Raw genomic sequence first — 24,951 nt, forward strand, 5'->3', positions numbered from 1 at the left:
TTTTGATTGTTTAAGTGCTTTGTGACCCTGATCTGGAAAATGGCTCTAGAAATATAAATGACTTACTTACTTACTATCTCCCTGTGATGACAAGACCTCTAAAAAACCATAGAAATATTTAGAAAAGTGCATTTATTGAGAACCTCTATGTCTGGTGTTGTGATTTAAGTTGTGTTTAAGAGAGTGTAAACTGAGTGATATATTATTTTGTAAATGGTTTTATTTTTAGTATTCCATAATGATACACGTATATATATTTTTTTCAATATAATAGAGAGTCGTTATATATTGTATTTATATATTGAATGTGTTATCATGACAGAAACGATTCTTTTTTTATTCATATTAAATCTCACTATACAACAACTAACGCTGGTATTACTTCAATCCAATAGGTGGCGGTAATGTGCCTTAAAGCTGGTTGCCAGGCGCCAATAAATGTTCTCACAAGAAGAGGACTACGTCACTTCCGCCTCAACTTCCATTTCCTGTCCATGCGAGAGGCGGATCAAAAGATATCCCTGTTTCAGATGATGACTAAGCAACGAGGTACAAACACACACACAGACACAAAAAAAGTAAATTACGAGCCACGACGTATCTATGATGTGCAACGAAAACAATTTTAGACAAGAACGTCAGGATGTAAGGGAGTGATGGAGAACAAGGTCGAGTTAGTTTGAGTGTCTTCACCTGCGTCTACAGATCCTGGTTATACTCGCTCACCAGGTGCTTCAGCACGTATGTAGTTAAATTCATCCTCTGAAAATATATTATTAAAAATGTTGGACATTATCAGAATCGATTTATTTTTATCTCCATATTCAGTGCGATACCACCGTTTAGTTTGAGTTACTAACCACCAGTTAGAATGAAATAAAATATTAAACATGAATAAAACAGGGCCGATTAAGAAATGTAGTGTTTGTTGTTACATCTTTATGTTCAAGAGTCTTGCAGAGGGAAAGAAACGGTTGTTTTGGCATCAGGTTCTATACACAACATTGGATGTAAGTTTTTGCAAGCAATCATTCATAACAATTGTATAAAATAGCATTAAATAAATGTATTTTTGACACTAGATTTGTGTTCATATTAATTGATTTGTACAGCACTTTTAGTTACTTGCGAAGAAACAGCAAAAACTATTTAAATGTCCTTAAAGTCAAATGTTCAAAGTTTTTATAAGTAGAATGAATTTTCAGTGACTTGAGTTTGTTTGTGTACCTGCAGTTTCGACCGATCAGCTCCAGTGGAGCCCCCGTCTGAATCATGAGGAAGAAGAAACCATCCTTGTTAAAATGGTAAAAGAGGAAGAGGAGGAAGAAGAAGTCTCTGGGCTTACACCCTCTCCTGTTGGTGTGAAGGTTGAAGATGATGGAGAGGAGGAGAAACCTTCAACCAGCAGCTCGACTGAACACATTAAAACAGAAAACGATGAAGACAACTGTGGAGGATCAGAACCAGACTGCTCGTTGGATACACTTTTCCAGCCTGACCACCAGAGGTTCCTGTCTTCTAATTCTGACACTGATGACAGTGAAGACTGGGGAGAAACCAGCAACACTGAGTCAAGTTCAAACTCTGTGAGTGATCCAAAACTTCATGTCAGTGCGACGAAAGTTGATTCCTATCACAACTCACTGATCTGCTCTGGATGTGGGACAAAATGTTCATCAAAGGCTGGTCTGATAGAGCATTTAAAATCCTGCCTCAAATCTTTGACTTGTTCTGTTTGTGGAATATCGTTTGAAAAGAGACGTAATATAAGGACTCACATGAAAAGTCACGTTAGTAAAAAACCTTTCAGTTGCTCTCAGTGTGGTCGATGTTTCACCAAGAGAAGTGAGTTGAAGACTCACATGAGGGTTCACACGGGTGAAAAACCTTTTAGCTGCTCTATCTGTGGTAAATGTTTCACCAAGAGTGGTGACCTGAAGCCTCACATGAGAATCCACACTGGTGAAAAACCTTTTAGCTGCGCTATTTGTGGAGAATGTTTAACAACGAGATGGAGCCTGAAGCAACACATGAAGGTTCATACTGGAGAGAAACCTTTTATCTGCTCTCTTTGTGGGAAATGTTTTGCACGTAGAGGAACACTGGACGGACACATGAGAGGTCATACTGGCGAAAAACCCTACCTATGCTCTCAGTGTGGTGAATGTTTCACACACAGGGGGTCCCTGAGGAATCACATGCAAATTCACACTGAACCAAGTTGAAAGTTATAAAGATGTGGTGAGGATGATGTTGGGTTCTGCATCCTGTTGGCAAGATCGTAAGATAACTAATAACTGGAAAACCTCCTGACCTCCAATAGATGACACCATTTGCCTTATGTCACAAAGAAATGAAATTTTAAAAAGTAAAGTTAATGTAATATTAATGCGCGTGTATGTTTTTGTTCACTGTGTGTGTATGTGTACATGTCACTGATTATGTATTGTTCTTGTTGTCTGAGTGTGGTTTATGATTCTTACAGATCTGTAGACCAAGATATAGGTTCACACTGGTAAAAAGAAAAAAGGTTAAGGTCCCCCTAATGTGGTAAATGTGTAATGCAGAGGGACCACCAGAACTTTCAAATGCACATTTATAAAGTTGAATTCTTTAATTCCTTCATTCATATATAATTTTTAGACATTGATGTGATTATTTATCGGTATCAATTCCTAGTCGTAATAAATCCGATTTAGTTCATCAAAACAATCCTACCAATGCTGACAACTAACGACACAACAGTATTGCTGTTCATAGACATTTGTGCATTTGCCTGTGTGGAATATAAGATGGACAAATAACAGAACCCGCCTTTGGCCTCAATAAAACACAAAATTGTGCTCGACCTGATCAAGACATGAATAAAATCTCCTTTGTCTTGAACATAAAAGTTGCTTTTAGGAGAATATTTGGGGTAAAAAAAAATGCGGAAATCCTACTGTTAAAAACGAAATATAATTAGTGATAATAATAATAATGAACTGAACAATTTAATTTAGATGAAAAATCACGTAATCATTGTTTCACCAAGACACACAAGACACCCTGCACCACATTTTTGAAGAAGTAAACAGTTGTACTTTCCAAAAGAAAGACAGAAATAATTTTCATTAAGTTACAGTTTTAGTTACAAGTTTTTTGGGACCAGATTCAAAGCGACAGAGTTCACTGCAAAGTATATTTGAAGGCTGAAATAAACCCAGATCTCTGTGGTCTCTAACAAAGGAGAAATAAACATTAGTTTTTAAGATGGACAAATATCCATTAAAAGTGCCAACATGGGCACGGTAAAATGAGTTTACATTTATACAGTAAATTCGTTAAAAAATTCCCGAAGGAGACCTCCAGAGGGATCAATAAATTTTATCAGTCTCAATGATTTTGATTCACGGGCCTACTACTTTAATCCAGTAGGTGGCGGTAATGTACCTTTAAGTTTGTTACCAGCCGCTTGACAACTGCCACACAAGAACTACTTCCGCCTCATCCTCCATTTTCTTTTAGTGAAATGTTGTGACCGTTCCACTGTATTGTCTGATCATTTTAACGTGTTTATCTCACTTACTTTTACTTACTCATACACGAGATTCGAGACGAAAGAGAATTCAGCTGGAGATAATGACAGATCCACGAGGTACACACACTCAAACACACACACGTACAGAGAACGATCCATGACGTTTTACGAAAAAACTATTAAACTTGAGTCTCATATAACAACGTGAAAAGTACTGGAGAACAGAGCGGAGTGTGTTGGACATTTTCATCTCTTCTGAGCCCGTGTAGAGCTCACAGATCGCGGTCATAATAGCGCCACCTGCCCTTCTTAGTTAAGAGTCGTCAATAAAACAACAATAATGTCATATAATGCATGTATAAGGCTAGTCCCTGTACACCTCTTTTATTTTCTATTTTGGCTCAGTTTTCTCCGTAGAGAGTATATAAAAATAATAAAAGTGAGAACAAGATGTATTTCATTTGCTGTTTAAAATCCTGTAGTTTTATATCTACCTCATGATTCACACATACAGGGAAATGCGTATGTAATGGCCACACTTTGTACTGGTATTGGTTGTAAGTACAGCACATACTTTGTTATTATTTAATGCATCCACTCCTTAGTAAAAAACTAACAAAGTGAAGCAGCAAGTCTATCTATCCTTCTATAAGAGCACCTTGAACGGTTGAGATGAAAACATGTATTTACCTGCGACATTAATGTCTTAAATATTGAAAGGTCTATGCTTTCCCTTTTTATCATGTTATTATTTATAATTGTATGCATAACTTCAAGTATCCAAGGGTAAATTAGTGTGTAAAAAAAAATTCTTCTACTAGAACAACAATATTCCATGAGTAAAATGATTGTTCAGTGTGTTTGTGTTTGTGTACTTGCAGTTTCGACTGAGCAGGGGTGGAACTCCAGTCTGAATCAAGAGGATGAAGAAACTATTCTTATTAAAATTGTTAAAGAAGAGGAAGAGGAAGAAGAAGTCTCAGGGCTGTCATTCTCTCCTGTTGGTGTGAAGCTCGAGGATGATGATGATGATGATGACGAAGAAGAGGAAGAGGAGGAGAAACCTTCAACCAGCAGCTTGACTAAACACATTAAAACAGAAGAAGATTATGACAAGAGTGAAGGATCGGGACAAGACAGCTCTTTGGACACATCTCTTCCTGACCAGATGAGGTCACTCTCATCTAATTCTGACACTGATGACAGTGAAGACTGGGGAGAAACCAGCAACACTCAGTCAGGTTCGAAATCTGTGGAGAATCCAAAAGTTCATAGCAGCGAAAACCAAGATGATTCTGATCACAGCTCTGCGATCTGCTCCGGATGTGGGACACAATGTTCATCAAAGGCTGGACTAATGGAGCATTTTAAATCCTGCCTTGAATCCATGACTTGTTCCGTTTGTGGAATATGTTTTGAAAAAAGACATGAACTAAAGACTCACATGAAAAGTCACGTTGGAAAAAAACCTTTTTGCTGCTCTCAGTGTGGTCGATGTTTCACCAAGAGAAGTGAACTGAAGACTCACATGAGGGTTCACACTGGTGAAAAACCTTTTAGCTGCTCTATCTGTGGTAAATGTTTCACTAAGAGTGGTGACCTGAAGCCTCACATGAGAATTCACACTGGTGAAAAACCTTTCAGCTGCTCTCTCTGTGGTAAATGTTTTACCAAGGGTAGTGAGCTAAAGACTCACAAGAGAATACACACGGGTGAAAAACCTTTTAGCTGCCCTCATTGTGGTAAATATTTTACCCAGAGTGCTAACATGAAAACTCACATGAAAATTCATACTGGCGAAAAACCTTTCTTGTGCTCTCACTGTGATAAGTGTTTTACTCGGCGTAGTGAACTCAAGACTCACATGAGAAGTCACACGGGTGAAAAACCCTTTAGCTGCTCTCATTGTGGTAAATGTTTCTCACAGAGTGGTTACCTGAAGACTCACATGAGAAGTCACACTGGTGAAAAACCCTTCAGTTGTTCTCTGTGTAACAAATGCTTCACACAGAGCAATAATCTGAAAGCTCACATGATCATTCACACTGGTGAAAAACCTTTCAGTTGCTCTGATTGTGGTAAACATTTTATGAGGAGAGGACATCTGGAAGGACATAAGAGAATTCACACAGGTGAAAAACCTTTTAGCTGCTCTCAATGTGGCAAATGTTACACACAGAAAGGTCAACTAAAGATGCACATGCAAATTCATTAAGTTTAACACGTTTTTTTTATTTAGGTCAGGGGTTTAAACTGTCCCGAGATCAGGTATCAGATGTCATCTTAAACAAGCGGCACCCGACTGACAATCAACTGATTACTGTCTTCAGACACCTGATTGGTTCAACTATATTGTTGACTGGTTGGATCCAAAACCTGCATCGTCTCAACACCTTTTCTGGACGGATTTGACCCCGGATTTCGATGCTACAGGTAGCTTGTCGACATCATGGGTCAGAGAAAAAGACTGTGATGTGGAAGTTTATGTTTGATGACCACACTTACAAAGTTTACTTGACAAACATGTGTACCTTCAAAACTGGTAACAGTTGTCTGTGCTAAAGACAATGTCATGTGTGATGAAACTGATCCAAAGCTTTAAAAAAAAAAATCTGACCCAAAAAATGAGTCTAAATAAAATAAAAATCTATCATAATCAAGAGAAGTTTGTTATTTATACTGTCATAAAAATACACAAACAACAATAATGTAGGTTAACATCACTATCTCACACTTTCACTATTTATATTTTGTATTTTTTTTATTTATGTTTAAAATGTTATTGAAACATACGTCTGGAAGTGAAGATGTGTATTGTAAAGTATGTCTGTGTGACATGAACATAGTTACACACCTTGTAAAAAATGTTTTCTATAACCTCAGAACATCTAAACTCAATATTTGAGTTCTTGTTAAAAAACGAAATTTGACTTATTTTTTTTTGTTAAAAAAAAAGAGAAATTGCCCAAGAAGTGGTCCAGAAGGTTTTTCTGCAATACGTGAATACTAAATACTTTTCATCGTTAATAAAACACATTTTCTGGTTTACATAATTGCCAGATGAGTCTTCAAAGGCTGTCTTTGTGCATTGAGAAAACAAAAACCTGTAAATCTGCCAGGGACGTGCAGTCAGGGTAGGCAGGTGAGGCAGTGCCTCAAGGTAGAATTTTACATCAAAGTAACGGAGGTTTGTGTGGCGAAGAAAAGACGTATGGACTTTATCTAGAGATAAAATTAAGACCAGAAACGGTTTTAATTTCAATCGTGTAAAAAAGAGAAAAGACTAATAAAAACACAATAGAATATTTAAAAACTGTTGGCATTGAATAAAATATTCTTTGTTTTACTCACACTTAAATTGACCCATTTAATACCCAATATTTTTATTTTTATGATAATAAATGTTATTTTTCCGCATAAATCTAGCCAATCACGGAAGGCCTGACGTAATATTAACCAATCAAAAGCAAAAAAAGGCGGATCTATCTTTCATTACAGCATCACTACTTGTCTAAGAATGACATAAACGTGTGATCGAGTCACTTAAAGCAGCTCTAGGTAGTTTGGGTACCTTAATAATTTTGTACTAAAATATTTTCATAAAGATTAAACTTAAAACTAGTTGAATGACTCATAAAACCGTGACTTGAGGTGTTGTGTGGGATTTTTATTGTATGTAAAAGTTATTGGGGGATGGTGTGAACATGCTACATGAAAAATTATTAAACTAACTTTTTCACCGCAAACGTCACTTCCTCTTTAGCGCCATTTTTTATACCGAGGGCTCAAGTCAGCATTGACGCAAGCGGGAGACCCGCCATTGCGCTACTATGGCTGAACCTGGGCCAAAGAAAAAAAGGATTTTGTCTGAAGAGACAAAAAAAAGAAAAAGGGAATCCAATCGGGTGAAAGCGCGGTCAAGGGTCGTCATCGGCGCGGCTTTCGCTCGCTGGCGTGAAGTCAGAGACGAGGAAGGATTTACGACCGACGCTGCTCTGGCTCAGTTCCTGCTGGACAGGTGAGTAGTTTCAAAGTTTCCATGTTCGAGTCAAAACATTCATTTTTATCGATCAAAAACCTGCGTGGTAGCGATACATGTTCACCACGTAATCGTTGACAGATCCACACTTACAAGACCAAACCATGCTGGTTGTTGTTTTTACGAAAAAAAAAAGTTAAAGTTATGCTATTTACAAAGCTGTCATAACGCATAACATATTTCATTATCCATTCATTAACATGTGTGACTGTTTATGGATCTTTATGTTGTTGAGTTCCAACGTTTCTCTGTTGTAGTCGAGAGGCGAATCTAAAGAAAACTTGGATGAAGAAGATGAGGACCAAGAGATCAGGTGCACACACTTACTTACTTACATGTTCACGTGCAAGTCCTTTATAACCACTATCGTATCATGTGTTACCATGTAAGGGTGGTGTATGGAAGTATGTATAAATGTGTGCCATCAGATATAATAACTGATATAATGTTCGGACGCTGAAGTTTTACAGCATCAAAATCTGACTTCGAATTAGAAAAACACTTGCATTTCAAGCAATGTTGTCTATATTTTTCAGTGCATGAAAAAAAAGAAGAAAATTTAAATTGATTATAAAGTAAGTAATTTATGGAGTCAGATGTTGATGCTGTAAAAAAAAAATCAGTCTTTAAAATTATATTCAAAGTTCGATATGACAAGCAAAAGTGTATATATATACTGTATATCTTTTTATTATTTTGAGTAAATGAGGTCTTGTTTACACAGTGACTCAAATAATAGAATTTGCCACTGTTAAGTAACTGATGCGATGATTGACGGCATGTGATGTGTTAAAATGTACTGATGCTCCACATTATTCATTGTTTTTGTGGCTCGAGAACATAATTTAAATTCTGTTGTTTTTAGGAGAACTGTCCATATTTCTAACAGTTAATTCAGCTGATATGTTTTATCTTCATACTAAATAAGATAATTATTTTTCTCACATTGGGCAAATGTACGTCAAATTAAAAATGAACCTTTATATTGTAGCATCATCATGAAGCTAACTGAAGCAGTTTCCTATGTATATCTACAACAATACCCACAAGAGTTACGATGACTTATGTGTGTTGTGTTTCTACAGGTTCTTCTGAGCAGCAGAATGTAAGTTCCAGTCTGGAACAGGGAGAAGAAACTAATCATATGCCGGATGTAAAGGAGGAAGAAGAAGAATATGATGTTTCCAAGCTGTCATTCTCTCCTGTTGTTGTGAAGAACGAAGCTGAGGAGGAGCCTTCAACCAGCAGCTTGACTCAACACATGAAAACAGAAACTGATTATGACAATTGTGGAATCAGATCAGAATCAGATGTCAATCAAATCAAATTTCTCCTTCCTGACCACCAGAGGCCGCTGTCTTCTAACTCTGACACTGATGATAGTGAAGACTGGAGAGAAACCAGTAACACTCACCCAGATTCAAACCCTGAACGGAATCCAAAAATGGATGTCAACGGAAATAAATGTGATTTTGATAAATCACTGATCTGCTCTGGATGTGGCAGAAAATGTTCTTCGACGTCAGGACTGAGTCGACACATGAGATTCTGCTCAGGAGGATTATTTATTTGTACGGTCTGTGGAATTTTTTTTAAGAAGAGACACGCTTTGAAGGTTCATATGAGACTCCACATTGATGGAAACACATTTTAGTGTCTCTCAGTGTGGCAAATGTTTTACAGAGAGAAGGGCGCTGGACATTCACTAGAGAATTCACACTGGAGAAAAACCTTTCACCTGCTCTCTATGTGGCAAGTGTTTTGCCCAGATTGCTAAAATTAAGAAACACATGCAAATCCACACTGGTGAGAAACTTTTCAGCTGCTCTCAATGTGGTAAACATTTCATTTGGAAAGTACGTCTGGAGAAACACTACAAAACTCACTTGGATGAAAAACTTTTCAGTTGCTAGTTTTAACTGTAAAAGTTCTCGGGGATGGTTTGAACATCCTGCATAAAAAATATTAAACAAACTTCTTCACAGCACTTGTTACTTCCTCATTACCGCCTATTGTATACCGAGGGCTAAGCATTGAAGCAAGCGAGAGACCCGCCATTGCGCTGCTATGGCTGAACCTGGGTCAAAGAAAAAAAATAGAAAAAGGGAATCTAATCAGATGAAAGGACGGTCAAGGGTCGTATCTGCTCGGCTTTTGCTTACTGACGTGAGGTCAGAGACGAGGAAGGATTCACGACTGACGCTGCTTTGGCTCAGTTCCTGCTGGACAAGTAAGTAGTTTCAAAGTTTCCATGTTCGAGTCAAAATATTAATTTTATCGATCTTGGTAGCGATACATATTCACCATGAAATAGTTCACAGATCCACACTAAGCTAAACTTAACTGTGCTGAACTTGCATGACTAGAAACGCTACGAACCCAAACATTTAAAAAGAATAAACGATGTGATGAATGAAGACAACACGCGCGCTGGTTGTGGTGGGGGAATCCACGTTTTCTGATCCTTTTTTTAGATTTAATTAATATTTTTAAACCTATTGATTGTTTAAAATGGATTTATATTTTCAGCCAATTGAAGTTGTTCAGATCATTAAATATGGGAGGTTTAAGATTGAGAATATAGAATAAATTGATAATTAAAACATAATATTTCAGTTATGACTCTTGTGTCTTAGTCAAAGATGACATGTTTATGATGCTATAAATCAATAAGTATCCACATTCAATGACTGCCATCGATCTAGAAGATGTAGACTAATATCCCACAAAATATCCCAATTCAATATGGACTTTTTGAGAAATTATTAATTAAATCTTAGTTGTTAAAGTGTGTGAATAAGCTTCCCTTCTGGGTTTAAATACTTGTAAATCAGACACTAAAGGAGTCAGTGCCTCACCAACCATGAATCTCACCGCACGTCTCTGAAATCAGCCAATCACAAAGTGGTTGTGATCAGACCCGGAAGTAGACCGGACAAGAGCTCGTAAAATGATCAGATTGACGATCGTTTTTTAAAATATAAATAAACGTTCCATGTGTTGTCGAGAGAACCCCTTGAATTATTTATTTCAAGCCACTAAAAAATAATTGTACTATTCAATCGTAACTGCAGGATGTGACGTCATCACCAAGCGGCAGCCAGGACACATTAGACGGAAACCTTCACTGCCGATGCGATTGTCAAACCTTTGCTTGCATTCTGTCTTTAGTATCGTAAGAAACATAACATGTCTGCCTGTTTGTGGATTTTAATGCCCTGAGATCCGACGTTTTTCTGTGATAGTCGAGAGGCGAATCTAAAGACAACCCGGATGAAGAAGATGAGGACCCAGAGATCAGGTACACAAATACACACACACACACACACACACACACACACACACACACGAGAGAGACACACGTCTATATTCAGTCGAGACTGGGACAGATTTGTGGTCTGGACTTTCTAGTACATTCTGGCCTGGCAGCATTGATGTACATGGAAACGTGCACGTCCTTTATCACCACTATTATATCATGTTCACGTGCGTGTGTTACCATGTAGGGGTGGTGTATGTATAAGTATGTATAAATGTGTGCCATCAGATATAATAAATGATATAATGTTCGGACGCTGAGGTTTTACATCATCAAAATCTGACTTCGAATTAGAAAAACACTTGCATTTCAAGCACTGTTGTCTATATTTTTCAGTGCGCAAAAAAAAAGTTCAATTTTCAACAATTTCAACAAAATCTAAATTAATTAAAAAGTAAGTAATTGTAAAAGAAAAATTGATTGATTGCTTCCTTGGTTTGCTATATGTTGACACTTTTTGTTTACACTAAATCTATTGACATGGAATTACATTTCACATCTAAATTGTTTACATTTTATGGTTTACACTCAATATCAATATCTTTTTTACGTTTTTTTTTGTTTTATGAAATCAATTTTACAATGAATGTATCCATGCATTTAAAAGTAAAGAGACGAAAAATAAATAACGGTACTAAAAAAAGTACTGTACTGTAGGAAATAACAGTAAATAAGTAAGTAATTTATATTTATATAGCACTTTTCTAGACCAGGGTCACAAAGCGCTTAAACAATCAATACAATACCCAATAAAATATATACTTAAAAGGTCAAGATGTCAACGAGACAAACACAAGAGTCTCAGAGAATCAAGGAAAAGCCTGCATGAATAAAAATGTTTTAAGATGTTCCTTGAAGGAGTCAGTAGATCATCAAACACAGAGGAAGATCCTTCCAAAGCTTAGGAGCAACAGTCTGGAAGGATTTCTCTCCTCTGGTCCTGAACCGTGTTCAGGAACCATCAGTAGATTCTGATCCACAGACCTCAGAGCCCGAGCTGGGGTGTAAGTCTGGATCAGATCAGTGATGTAAGGAGGAGTCTGACCATGAATAGATCTGAAAGTAAGAAACAGAATTTTAAAGTTGATCCTGAAAGAAACTGGCAGCCAGTGAAGAGTTTTAAGGATCGGAGAAATAAGATAAGATATGCCTTTATTTTTCTCACATTGGGCAAATTTATGTCAAATTAAAATTAACCTTATATTGTAGCATCATTATGAAGCTAACTGAGGCAGTGTCCTATGTATATCTACAACAATACCCACAAGAGTTACGATGACTTATGTGTGTTGTGTTTCTACAGGTTCTTCTGAGCAGCAGAATGTAAGTTCCAGTCTGGAACAGGGACAAGAAACTAATCATATGATGGATGTAAAGGAGGAAGAAGAAGAATATGATGTTTCCAAGCTGTCATTCACTCCTGTTGTTGTGAAGAACGAAGATGAGGAGGAGCCTTCAACTAGCAGCTTGACTCAACACATAACTGATTATGACAACTGTGGCGGATCAGAATCGGATGTCAATCAAATCAAATTTCTCCTTCCTGACCACCAGAGGCCGCTGTCTTCTGACTCTGACACTGATGACAGTGAAGACTGGAGAGGAACCGGTAACACTCACCCAGATTCCAACCCTGAAGAGAACCCAAAAATGGATGTCAATGAAAAGAAATGTGATTTAGATAAATCACTGATCTGCTCTGGATGTGGGAGAAAATGTTCTTCGACGTCAGGACTGAGTCGACACATGAGATCCTGCTCAGGAGGATCTTTTACTTGTTTGGCCTGTGGAAAATGTTTTAAAAAGAGACACGCTTTGAAGGTTCATATGATACTCCACACTGATGGAAACCCTTTTAGTTGCTCTCAGTGTGGCAAATGTTTTACAGAGAGTAGAGCACTGGACATTCACATGAGAATTCACACTGGAGAAAAACCTTTCACCTGCTCTCAATGTGGCAAGTGCTTTGCCCAGATTGCTAACATGAAGAAACATATGCAAATCCACACTGGTGAGAAACTTTTCAGTTGCTCTCAGTGTGGCAAATATTTTAAGCAGCACCATAATCTTAAGGATCACATGAGAATACACACGGGTAAAAAACCTTTTAGCTGCTCTCATTGTGGTAAACATTTTATTTGGAAAGTACGTCTGGAGGAACACTACAAAACTCACTTGGATGAAAAACCTTTCAGCTGCTCTCAGTGTGGTAAATGTTTTACTGAGAATAGAGCGCTTAACATTCACATGAGAATTCACACTGGGGAAAAACCTTTCACCTGCTCTCAATGTGGCAAGTGTTTTGCCCAGATTTCAAACATGAAAAAACACATGCACATTCACACCAGTATAAAATCTTTCAGTTGCTCTCGATGTGATAAATCTTTCAAACAGAACCATACATTAAAGGCTCATATGATCATTCACACTGGGGAAAAACCTTTTAGTTGCATCCAATGTGGCAAGTGTTTTGCCCAGATTGCTAACATGAAGAAGCACATGAAAATTCATTCTGGTGAAAAAACTTTCAGCTGTGCTTGATGTGGAAAGTGTTTTGGCCAGATTTCTAACAGAAGACTCGCATGAATATTCACGCAAGCTAAAACTCTTTCAGTTTCGCTCCACCAGTTGTCATTCACGAAAGAAACTGGGAAAAAATGTGACTTGAGATATTGGTTCATGTGATATTGTTTTTTCCATAATTGATTTTAGTTCTACTCTTGTTCCTTACTTGCTTAAATCATGAAAGGTAAGACGACACCTACATGCATTGAACATTTTTAATTATTATTTAAAAAGTCTTGTTTTAAGACAACATGCATGCACAAAGTCCATTTGCTGAACTGCGATTGTGAGTAAGTATTGTATAGTCTAAAATGGCGACCGTGTTTATTCTGTTTTCTGAGAATATGTTGCTGATGGATCAGTCCAAGATGTTATAGAACTCTTCCTTGTTTTATGTTATTTCATAAAGGTTTATACACTTGAAGCCAAAATTCAAATTTCAGTACATTTTTACTCGTCCTCTGTGAGGAATTGTTCAGAAAAGCTTTAAAACTGTATTTTTCTTTCTACATCTTCTGCATTCACACTGACACTTGCAATGTGTTTTAATGATGAAAGACTTCCGGCATTGACTTGAGAGCTTAAGATCTTGCGCTACATACCAGCTTAAAATATTATTTTAAAAAGGTTTTTCAGAACAATTTCTTGTGTCAGGGCTTCAATACAAGATGGATGTTACAGACGAGCCGTATGGAGGGATTTGGATGTTTCTAGGTGTCTTTTCGGACAAAGATGAAGACGGGTGAGAATAAGCGGTTACGTAAAAATCAACATATATTTTTGCTCATAACTATGAAAAGGAACGGAAAATATCTCCAACCCTTAGTCGACATGAATGTGAATTGAAAATGAGTGAAGTTTAAATTTTGCGGGAACTATAACTTTCAGATTAATTTTTTCCACAACGAGGGACAGAAATTCAATAGTCTGAGGGTCATGGTTAAGATGACAAGATGACCACATGACTTTGTTGACCATTTGTCTTATCCACAATAGTTGTTTGGTTTATTTTAGTTAAGTTCAATTATAGAGAAGAAAAGGAACAAATAAAAAAAAAGAATTTAACCACAACAAGGACATTTGATGAATTGATGCAATTTACTGGTAAAGCGCCTTTCTAGACCAGGGTAATGTACCTGAAAATACTTGGTGTGTGTCCATGTAAGTAAGTAATGGTTATTTCTAGAGTCTAGTGGTATTTTTGTTAAATATATATATATTTTAAAACACACCACATCTCACTTCTGTAGTTTCTTCATAATTTGTAAACTGTTTTTCTGATGCTACACCCTAGACAATGCCACACAAATCATCACCATCTTCTTGTAAACCTGGCTGGTAAACTTGATGCTCACATTCTTGAGCATCCATCCATCTTCTTTTGCTCAAACAAGTTCGGGTCGTAGTCGTAACAAAGGCAACCTATTATAATCTGCAGCTGTGTGAAGATTAAAAACTGTCCAGGGAACAAACCAGGATTGAGAATAAACTGGTTTCACCTGCCAAGAAACCCCGGGAGCACAAAACTTTCTAGTTGATGCATAAAATACACACATTTTGTGAGAAGGATATGTGTCTTTTCGTCTGCACATCATTATTAGATGGCGACACTCATCACTCAATATTAAGAGCAGCTCTTCAATTTATTTTGTTTACTTTTTTTTAATAAGTAAGCAGAATTCGATCTAAACAGACATCAGGTAAACAAGTGATTAAATATAAAATAAATAATTTGATTTGACAAAAGAGTCTAAATGTCAAATAGAATATTCTCAAAAGCAAACAAATATTATCGGTTTTTTATATTACGCGGAACCGAACTACTTCCGGGACGCAACGACTTCCGGAGGAAACCCTTTCAATATAAAGGTCTAGAAAACGAATAACGTATATTATACGTTTCAACCTTCAACTTTAATGTATCACGATCCGTACATTTTCTGTTTCTAACTACAGATTCGCGTCTGTGTTGATAACGACCGATTATATCTGGTGTGAAGTCGCACATTTTAGCTTCAGGCGGAAGTTCGCCTCATCCTCCATTTTCCTCTGCAACACATGCTGCTCCTCGATGTCCAGACGAGCCTGAAATAACCGAGCTGGAAATGGTGACCAGAAGACCAGGTACAAACAAACGCACACAAAAGACTCGCATGTATTGTTTATAAAGACATTAATCGACAATACTTTGATGAACGTGAGAAAATACTCGACAGGAGTTTAAACCCTTAAATTATTCTGTGAACGTTCGATCTGTTGACGGACACAGATTATAAACAAAGCTCTGTTGTGATAGAAAAATGCAACATTTCAATTATTTACGGATGGGTTTAGTGATTTATAGAACATACTCAGTGTTGTACAGAAACAAACATTTTAGTATAACTCTAAAGAACCTGATCTGTTAAAGATGTTGTTGATATTGTTGTCACGGTCGGAGTCTGAAGTAAAAGCACAACTAAATAATATGAATAATCCAAATGATTAAATCTAGTTGAATATGAACTTGTCTTACTCATAGCCAATATCACTAGTTGTATGGAACCATCCTTGAAATTGATTTAAATTTGGACTTGATACAAGACACTAGGTCAATATTTTTAACGTATTTTTTCCATAGATTTATTTCATTTATTTTGATATTAACACATTATTTATTTCTTACCTTTTTCTGTTATTCAAACTACATGATGGAGGACTTTACATTATATGATGTGTATATTTTGTAGTACAGCAAGTGTTACTAAGTAAAATTATTGTTTCGGGACTCAAGTGTGTTTTTTCCTGCAGATGTCCAGCACATGCTGGTGGAAGATGTTTCTACTGAGAAGCCGGAAGGAAACTCCTATCTGGAGCAGGAGGAAAGTTGTCTTATTAAAGAAGAAAAAGAAGATGTATCTATAGAGGAAGGAGAAGCCTACAAGCTCTCAATTATTCAAATTGATGTGAAGAGTGAAGATGAGGAGGAACCTTCAACAAGCAGCTTGACTGGGGACATAAAACCAAAACCAGATGAAGACGACTCTGGAGGATCAGAACAAACACACTTCTTGGATACACCTGGTGCCATCGATCCTGACCATCAGAGGTCATTCTCTTCTGCATCTGACACTGACGACAGTGAGGACTGGCGAGAAACCGGTGGCACTCAGTCAGGTTCAAACTCTGTGAAGCAGCTAAAAGTTCCTGTCAGTGAAAAGGAAGGTGATGCCGAGGACAACTCACTGATTTGCTCTGGATGTGGGAAAAAATGTTCTTCAAAGGCAGGACTGACTCAACACTTGAAATCCTGCCCGGGAGGATCTTTGACTTGTTCAGTTTGTGGGAAATGTTTTGTAGGGAGGCGAAATCTGAGAAATCATATGAAAATTCACACTGGAGAAAAACCTTTCAGTTGCTGCCATTGTGACAAATGTTTCACAAGCAGTGGAAACCTGAAGGAGCACATGAGAATTCACACTGGAGAAAAACCTTTCTCATGCCCTGAGTGTGGTAAATGTTTTACACAGAGAGGTGGTCTAACGAAACACATTAAAACGCACACTGGAGAAAAACCCTTTAGCTGCTCTCAGTGTGGTAAATGTTTTTCATTGATGGGAAAACTAAAAAGACACATGAGGAGTCACACTGGAGAGAAACCTTTCAGCTGCTCTCAGTGTGATAAAAGTTTTTCGAACCGGGGGATTTTGAAGGACCACATGAGAATTCACACAGGAGAAAAACCTTTCACCTGTTCTAACTGTGGTAAATGCTTTAGAGTGCGAGAGCGCCTAAAAGAGCACATGAGAATTCATACAGGAGAAAGACCTTTCATTTGTTCTCAGTGTGATCAATGTTTTACACAGAGAGGGAGCCTAAAGGAACACATGAGAATTCACACGGGAAAAAAGGCTTTTTCCTGCTCTCAGTGTGACAAATGTTTTACACTAAAGAATCATCTGAAGAGACACATGACAAGTCATAGCGGAGAAAAACCTCTTCTTTGCTCTCAGTGTGGTAAATATTTCACACGAAAAGAGAATCTGAAGGATCACATGAGAATTCATGCAGCAGAAAACCATTTCAGTTGCTCTACAGTGTGATTTATATGAAGTATTATTAAGTCGGATAGAATGTTTTTTTTAATTATTTTTCCTGGAACTATTTAAGGCCAGGGATTTGTTTGAAATTAAATAAATGTTGTATTGGTTTTTATTAAGCATTCAGAACTCTGAAGTCATCATTGGCAAACTTGATCTCTCATACTCGCTGCAAGATACACAAAAGTTTGGAGGTAAAACTTTCTTTGTTGTGTGATTTTATTGTTTCTTTACCAGCTGTATCTACTGAGCATGTATGCTTCAGACTTACTCAGGAGGTTCAACAACCTATATATTATAGATGTAGAGGAAGAGGATTTTAATGTCTTCAATTCACTTCATTAATGTAGATGAAGATTGGGGAGCCTTCAACCAGCAGCTTGACTCCACACATAATGGTCATCCACGAAGAAAACCGAAGCATCTTCAATTCTGCTCTTTTAACTCCAACTCATCTTAACTATCTAGAGATCTATCCATCTTTATCTACTCTAGCCCCGCCCACCTAATGATGACAAGCAGAACAAGGACAAACTCAATTGTGAGTAGCCCTGGTGCTTCATTCTACTTACAGGAAATAAGTTCAGCCGTTTCGTTGTTTTTCCCCACAATCACTGAGACCTTCCTTGTTCTCTGATCGTTGATTCTTCGTGGGACATTCGGTGGATAAAATATCTGGATTCCTTTGATCCTGCCAACAATCGTCTTTTTACAACATTTTCCACAGAGAACGAAAGACAGTGAATCCTGCTGGAGATGTCGACCACTAGATCAGGTACAAACAGACACATGTTTAATCTGAATCAGTATATTGTTTATTAGAATTTTGCCTAAATAAATGTGTAAAGTCACATTTAATCGTCCAGTTTATGTTTCGTTCATTCATAAAAACATTTTAAAAAAAGTCGTTTGAATGTTCATAACGTTGTTATATTGATAATAGTTTTTTATGGAATAGTTTGAGCCCAAGTGAAATCACGAATACTTAGAATTATCTTTAGGTGATTCAAGTGTGTCTGTGTCCCTACAGATGTTCAGCAGATGCTTGCAAATAAAGAAAAACGCTATACTGTGCGACCCTACTTAAGACCAGGCGGGAGAAGAAGGAGATCATGTATTTGCACTTTCATTCATTCCTGTTGAAGTAAAGATGGAAGATGATGAAGGTGAGGAGAAGCCTCCAACCAGCAGCTTGACTCGACACATGTGTCCAACACTTCAAAGGGGGTTAATGCGCACAATCCAGAAAGCCCTGAACCAAATATCTGCCAATAAACCAGACGATATTTCCGTGTTCGTCAAATTCATTGAACTCAAGTTCAGAATGGTGGCACCACATCTCCGGCTCCGCTTTGCCATCTTCGATTCGAATTTTGGAGGAGCACGATATCTACTAAACAAATGACTGATATTTGTGTTGACCTTTCTCACCATAAGAAGACATCTCTTCGGAAAAGCAAGTGTCCCTGTATTAGTTTCCACTGGCCTTATGATTATTACAATAATATTAACACACATGTTGTGGGACTTTAAACACAGTCCACTTTAACAATGTCTTGCTACCCAATATTGTTGATATGATTTTTATTGATCATTCTCAATAATCACTCTATTTTGCCCCATTGAAAAGGCACTGCACCAGAATCAGACATGAAGAAATGGCATCGCTCATCCCTGGTCCATCTTCCTTCAACAATGTCACCATCTGGTCATTCTTTGTCCACAATATCTGCCATGTCAATCCAGCAAATCCATCCAGAGTGGGAAGTTCCACTGAGCCGTGAATCCACTGGATACCTGCTGCCATGACTAACCAAAGTTAAAACCAAATACTAGTCTGTTTATCTAAATAATGTGTGTATATACAGTATATATATATAACAGTAGAATCAGGAGAAAAAAAACCCAGCATGTATGTTCCTGCATCCTGATGTGTTCAATGGGAGTACATTTCTGGTCAATATAACTTATGTTAAACTAACAAACAAACACACATAATACTTTACATTGACACCGCTGTGACATGTAACATTACGAGATGTGATGCAGAGTTGGTTTTTATTTTATTGTAAAGGAAGAATCACAGAAATATTTGAAATTAAAAGAAATTGTGAAAGTACGTTTTCTTTTTATACTGGAAGGCTGATAATCAGCACTATTAGAATAAATAATAGTTGTAGGGTTTGTTAATTATTTACACATGGGTAAGACAAACGCGTTTTATTTCCCTTTTTATATATTTTATATGCATCTCTATGTAACAATTCATCATCACCACTCTTTAAATGCGAAATCAATGGTTGTTTTTCTGTTTTATTTAATAATTGTGTACTTTAAAGTAAATTTTGTTGTTTTTTGTTTACTTCATGGTATCGAAAATACTGGTATTGGTATCGACCACTGAAATACCACATACACCTTCAGGTATTTCTCTCGACAAGGTAGCTGACCACAGGTTTCGTCTCGCGCATGCGCAGAACGTGCACTCCAGTCCACGTTCGTTTGTTTTGTTCCGAGCCTTTTTCTTTCATTCTTAAAATTTAAACGAAAAACATTGGACTGATAACATTCTGGAATAGAAAAAGGGTTCCACGGTGTTTTCCGGGCACGTTATGGTTGGTTCTGCGCAAGTGCGGAAGTTACCGCCATTTCCTGCTCGAACATGAGAGACTGAAGCTGCTTCTCTGAAGCCTCCGATCGTGGAGCCAGAGGAGGAAGAAGATCAGTTAGAAACGAGGGACGGAACAGACGTGTGTCCTGAGAGATATGGATACCAAGAGATCAGGTACTCACAGACAATACACAGTCCATCTGTCATCATGTCAATCATGTTATCTTAGGTATTATTTGGAAAACATGGACAAAATACTTCAGTTTCACCTTATAAATATGTATTCATATCACATTAGTTTTAATCCCTCCTTCAGTGGTTACATGACATGTGAAAAAACGGAATTATTGTCTTGTTTTCACAAGAGTAATTTAAAATTCTCCTCGTCAGAATAAGATACTTGATAATCCACTTGGGACTCTGGATGGAAATAAGCTTGCAAACTAAATCTGCTACAGTAAATATTTTCTCTTTTAAGAGGTAATATAATTGAACTAAATAAAATAGATGTTTCTCTGGTTAGTAAGTAAGTAATATTTGTAAAGAACTTTCTCAGACAAGGATCACAAGGCGCTTAAACAATCAAAATAATATACGGTTAAAGTACATGCTTTAAAAGGTGAAGACAACACAGAGATAAATGATGTCGACAAAGTATGTACAAATATTATCTATTTGAATTATGTATTTTTCTCCAACACAGAAAATAATCAGGATGGAGCTTCTTAAAATGATAAATATTTGGCTATAACACGCTTTTTTGTTAACTTCGCCGACAACGTCAGATGTTCTCACTCTCCTAGTTTATATAATTCGTTTTTATACCAAATTGATTAAATGTAATGTAATGCCAGCTTCAATCAGCCTTAAGTTCACACCAAGTTTAAGTAAGTAAGTAAGTAAGTAATTGATATTTATAGAGCGCTTTTCTAGACAAGGGTCGCAAAGCGCTTAAATAATCAAAAGAAATACTAAAAAAGATATATACTAAAAAGATATAGATAACACAGAGAAAACACAGGTGTCCCAGAAAATAAGGGAAAAGCCTGCATGAATAAGAAAGTCTTAAGATGTTTCTTGAAGGAGTCAGTAGATCATCAAACGCAAAGAGAGAGGAAGATCGTTCCAAAGTTTAGGAGCAACAGAAGGATTTCTCTCCTCTGGTCCGGAAGCGTGTTCAGGAACCATCAGTAGATTCTGATCCACAGACCTCAGAGCCCGAGCTGGGGTGTAAGGCTGGATCAGATCACTGATGGAAGGTCTGACCATGAATAGATCTGAAAGTAAGAACCGGAATTTTAAAATTGATCCTGAAAGAAACTTGCAGCCAGTGAAGAGTTTTAAGGATCGGGGAAATGTGAGTTCTTCTACTTGAGCAGGTCAGAATTCTCGCTGATTAGTTCGGTATCAACTGCAGGCGATTGTCTGAAATCGTGATAGTGATTGTGATAGTGTGATATCACTTGCTGTCCAAGTGTAACTATATAGTAATTTGTTTGTTGCCAGAGCATTAAACTGGCTCTCTGTTCAAAATCGAAATGAAAAAGCTGTGATTTCCACCAACTCCTAGTAACTAGTGTTACAAATAATATCGAATACATTTGATTACTCAGTAACTCACGTGTGTTTGTGTCGCTTCTAAAGGTTCTACTGGGGACTGGAGAACGAGTCTGGATCAGGAGGGACACGTTTTTCATCCCCTTCTTAAAGTAAAAGAAAAAGAAGACGATGTTTCTTTCTCTCCTGTTGATGTAGTCCAATACTTTGAGGATGAAGAGGAGCCTCCAACCAGCAGCTTGACGCAACACATGAATAGAATTGCAGATGGAGGGAATTACGGAGGATTAAAACCAGACCGCTACTTGGATACATCTATCTCCTGTGACCACCACAGGACAGGACCTTCTGAATCTGACACTGATGACAGTGAAGACTGGAGAGACACCAGCAACTCTGAGAGTGGGTCAAAAGCTTGTGACAGTGAAAAGAAAGATGATGACGATGACAACAAATCCATGATCTGCTCTGCATGTGGTAAAAAATGTTCTTCAACATCTGGAATGACTCTACACGTAAAATCCTGCTGTGGAGGACTTTTCCCTTGTTCGGTTTGTGGGAAACTATTTAAAAGGAGACATGCTCTGAAGGTTCACATGAGAATGCACACTGGAGAAAAACCTTACGGCTGCGAAGAGTGTGACCGATGTTTTGCGCACAAACGGAGCCTGGAGGAACACATGCAAATGCACACGGGAGAAAAACCATTCACCTGTTCCTTTTGTGATAAATTGTTTCATAAGGAAATTAGCTTAGAGGAACACATTAGAAACCACACAGGGGAAAAACCTTTCCCCTGCTCTCAGTGTGATAAATGCTTTACACAGAAAAAGATCCTTAAGGTGCACATGAGAATTCATACTGGAGAAAAACCCTATAGTTGCTCTCATTGTGATAAGCGTTTCACTACAAGTGGGAGCCTCAAGGTACACATGAGAAGTCACACTGGAGAAAAACCTTTCACCTGCCCTCAGTGTACTAAATGTTTCGCATACGGTGGACACCTTAAGGAGCACATGATTAGTCATACAGGTGAAAAACCTTTTCCCTGCTCACAATGTGATAAATGTTTTACACAGAGAAGAAGTCTTAAGGTACATATGAAAATTCACACTGGGGAAAAACCTTTGAGTTGCACTCAGTAGGGTGAGTGGTTTAACAAGAACCTAAAATACTAAGAAGGCTTACTGGTGGGGGGGAAACCTTTTCTCTTCTGCTCTCATGGTGATGAATGTTTTAAGCAAAAGTGAGTTGGAGTATCAGGACTGGATATTTGAAGAAAAGCATTTACAAAGACATACTTATATTGATAAATGATATTGGTTAGAAAAATGATATTGTTCGTTTCCTTCACAGTTCATGTCACTTTATTATTCGAGGTGAAAGTTTAAGATTTTAGATCATGATAACGTCAAGTGTTCTACAGAAAATATTCCCTAATATGATTACATACGTTGTTTCAAAGAAGTATTTTTTATTAAGAACCATGTTTAAACCTTTTCAGGAAAGGAAAAACATTCATATCATGCTTAGTTATTTTTAAAATTCATTACTTATAAGATAATTCACTCAACATAGATTTGATTCAGTTCAGATAGAATAATCCTACTTTGTTCTGAGCAAGTTATACTGTAAGTCACATTGAAGAGATACCCTTGACACTGTCAGGTTAGAATTAAGTCTGCAATTTAATCTGTCTTTACTTCCATGGGCTGTGAAAACTCTCTTTGTTTGAAATGGAATTTTGTCACAACTTGGATCTTCCTAAAAATGAAACCACGGACACCTTGTGAACATATGACCTCTATTCTGAAAGGATATTGGTACATACGTATATAGGTACATATATAAGTATTATTCTGCCTCTCAACCAACTTCATGTTCATGTTCCATTCTGGAACAAGCGTCATATTGCGAAGTCAGCGTGTCTCCAGAAGATAAAGGGCTCATCCTGTGTTTTTGCTGTAACCAGAAAATATGAACACTTTCATACTAAATTGCTGCACACACAGCATAATTGTTGTCGATGATGATGTTGTTGGTGTGACTTGATTGTTGTTGCTGCTATTTTAAACTTATCTTCTACATCTTTAAATCAAAATAAAAAAACAAAAATCTCTGCGACTGTTTATATTATTGAAATATAAACTTGAAATGCTTGCACTACGTTAAAGATTTGCGTTTGGATTTGTTTTTCTTTCCCCTTTGCTCTTTTCTTTATACCTTTTTTTGTAACGTATAATTACAATTTAGTGATTTGCATGATTCTAACTGGTTATAAATCACAAAAATGTCAATGTGTCTCTTTTGCTATAAACGGAGATCAACAGAAGATCCTCCTGTGCCAACTAGAGGTTCTGTCCTATTCTAGTCACACGCAACATACTTGGTTGTTACTTTTGATCCTTCTGTGAATGAAATCTCAGAGCTTTCTTCCAGATGTGGCTGACAACCAAGTCTCAGGACATCACTTCTTAGAGAGATGTTGATACAACAGGTTGATACACATGCAGAGACAAATAATGCAAAAACACCTTAATTTCTTTAATTACAAATATATATATATATTTAGGGCTTAGCAAAATCCGTATGGTCATGTAGATAAGAACATATTGTACAATAATGTGCAATATACTTTGAAGGATGGTACTTTACCACCGAAGTATTCAGCAGCATGAAAACACGAACAGGTTTACTCTGGTCACGGACTAACAACGCCCTCCAGTGTCTGGAGTCACAAACAATTTAAACAACAATAACTGATACTAGGCTAAAATACATTTGATGTTATTATTACAATGAGTCGAAGCTGGAAAAAAAGTTCAGCTACAAATACTTGCTACTTGAATTTAAATTTTTTAATACGAAACATACTGTAAATAACAAGTTTTATTAGTTATATTTCTATCCTTGAGGCGTTCTGATGGAGACTTTATTAAAGCATTTCTTTTATTTGAGTTATTTTAATTTTAATGATGATTTAGAGAGAGAGACGTTCTGAAGTTAAACAACGTTTTTTGTATTGATGAACAGACTACTGTAGGCCACAGTCAACAGCAAAAACAAAAAAAACACTCTTGCCCCAAAGTGATTATTTATGTTTGTCTGTTTCTGTGAATAAACAAAGCAAAAACAAACAACAAACAAAGCTCATCCGCTTCCTTTTTTATTTTTTTATTTAAACACAAATTACAAATATATGCGTTCTTGGCAAAGCTAGAATAAATACAACGAAATTTTCTTATGATACAAAGTTATGGA

At 37.1% G+C, this 24,951-nt stretch overlaps 5 protein-coding genes across 5 annotated transcripts; all 5 read left to right on the forward strand.

Annotated features, from left to right (window-relative positions):
- The first annotated feature begins 510 nt into the window (after window positions 1-510).
- LOC148087595 (uncharacterized) lies at window positions 511-2,232 on the forward strand. The gene is made up of 2 exons (XM_087789981.1): window positions 511-549; window positions 1,234-2,232. The coding sequence occupies exons 1-2, from the start codon at window positions 531-533 to the stop codon at window positions 2,223-2,225; spliced, it is 1,011 nt and encodes a 336-aa protein (XP_087646107.1). The 5' UTR covers window positions 511-530; the 3' UTR covers window positions 2,226-2,232.
- Window positions 2,233-3,514: 1,282 nt separating this feature from the next.
- On the forward strand, window positions 3,515-6,450 carry LOC148087596 (uncharacterized). The gene is made up of 3 exons (XM_087789918.1): window positions 3,515-3,637; window positions 4,402-5,499; window positions 6,404-6,450. The coding sequence occupies exons 1-3, from the start codon at window positions 3,622-3,624 to the stop codon at window positions 6,448-6,450; spliced, it is 1,161 nt and encodes a 386-aa protein (XP_087646044.1). The 5' UTR covers window positions 3,515-3,621.
- Window positions 6,451-10,706: 4,256 nt separating this feature from the next.
- Window positions 10,707-13,823, forward strand: LOC148087597 (uncharacterized). The gene is made up of 2 exons (XM_087789831.1): window positions 10,707-10,860; window positions 12,182-13,823. The coding sequence occupies exons 1-2, from the start codon at window positions 10,833-10,835 to the stop codon at window positions 13,417-13,419; spliced, it is 1,266 nt and encodes a 421-aa protein (XP_087645957.1). The 5' UTR covers window positions 10,707-10,832; the 3' UTR covers window positions 13,420-13,823.
- A 1,675-nt stretch (window positions 13,824-15,498) lies between these two features.
- On the forward strand, window positions 15,499-17,637 carry LOC148087598 (uncharacterized). Its single transcript, XM_087789805.1, has 2 exons — window positions 15,499-15,567; window positions 16,234-17,637. The coding sequence occupies exons 1-2, from the start codon at window positions 15,549-15,551 to the stop codon at window positions 17,523-17,525; spliced, it is 1,311 nt and encodes a 436-aa protein (XP_087645931.1). The 5' UTR covers window positions 15,499-15,548; the 3' UTR covers window positions 17,526-17,637.
- Window positions 17,638-20,197: 2,560 nt separating this feature from the next.
- Window positions 20,198-23,741, forward strand: LOC148087599 (uncharacterized). Its single transcript, XM_087789943.1, has 2 exons — window positions 20,198-20,307; window positions 21,778-23,741. The coding sequence occupies exons 1-2, from the start codon at window positions 20,289-20,291 to the stop codon at window positions 22,833-22,835; spliced, it is 1,077 nt and encodes a 358-aa protein (XP_087646069.1). The 5' UTR covers window positions 20,198-20,288; the 3' UTR covers window positions 22,836-23,741.
- Window positions 23,742-24,951: the final 1,210 nt, after the last annotated feature.

This window comes from Callionymus lyra, chromosome 1 (genome assembly GCF_982586985.1).
Source record: "Callionymus lyra chromosome 1, fCalLyr1.hap1.1, whole genome shotgun sequence".
Lineage (NCBI taxonomy): Eukaryota > Metazoa > Chordata > Actinopteri > Syngnathiformes > Callionymidae > Callionymus > Callionymus lyra.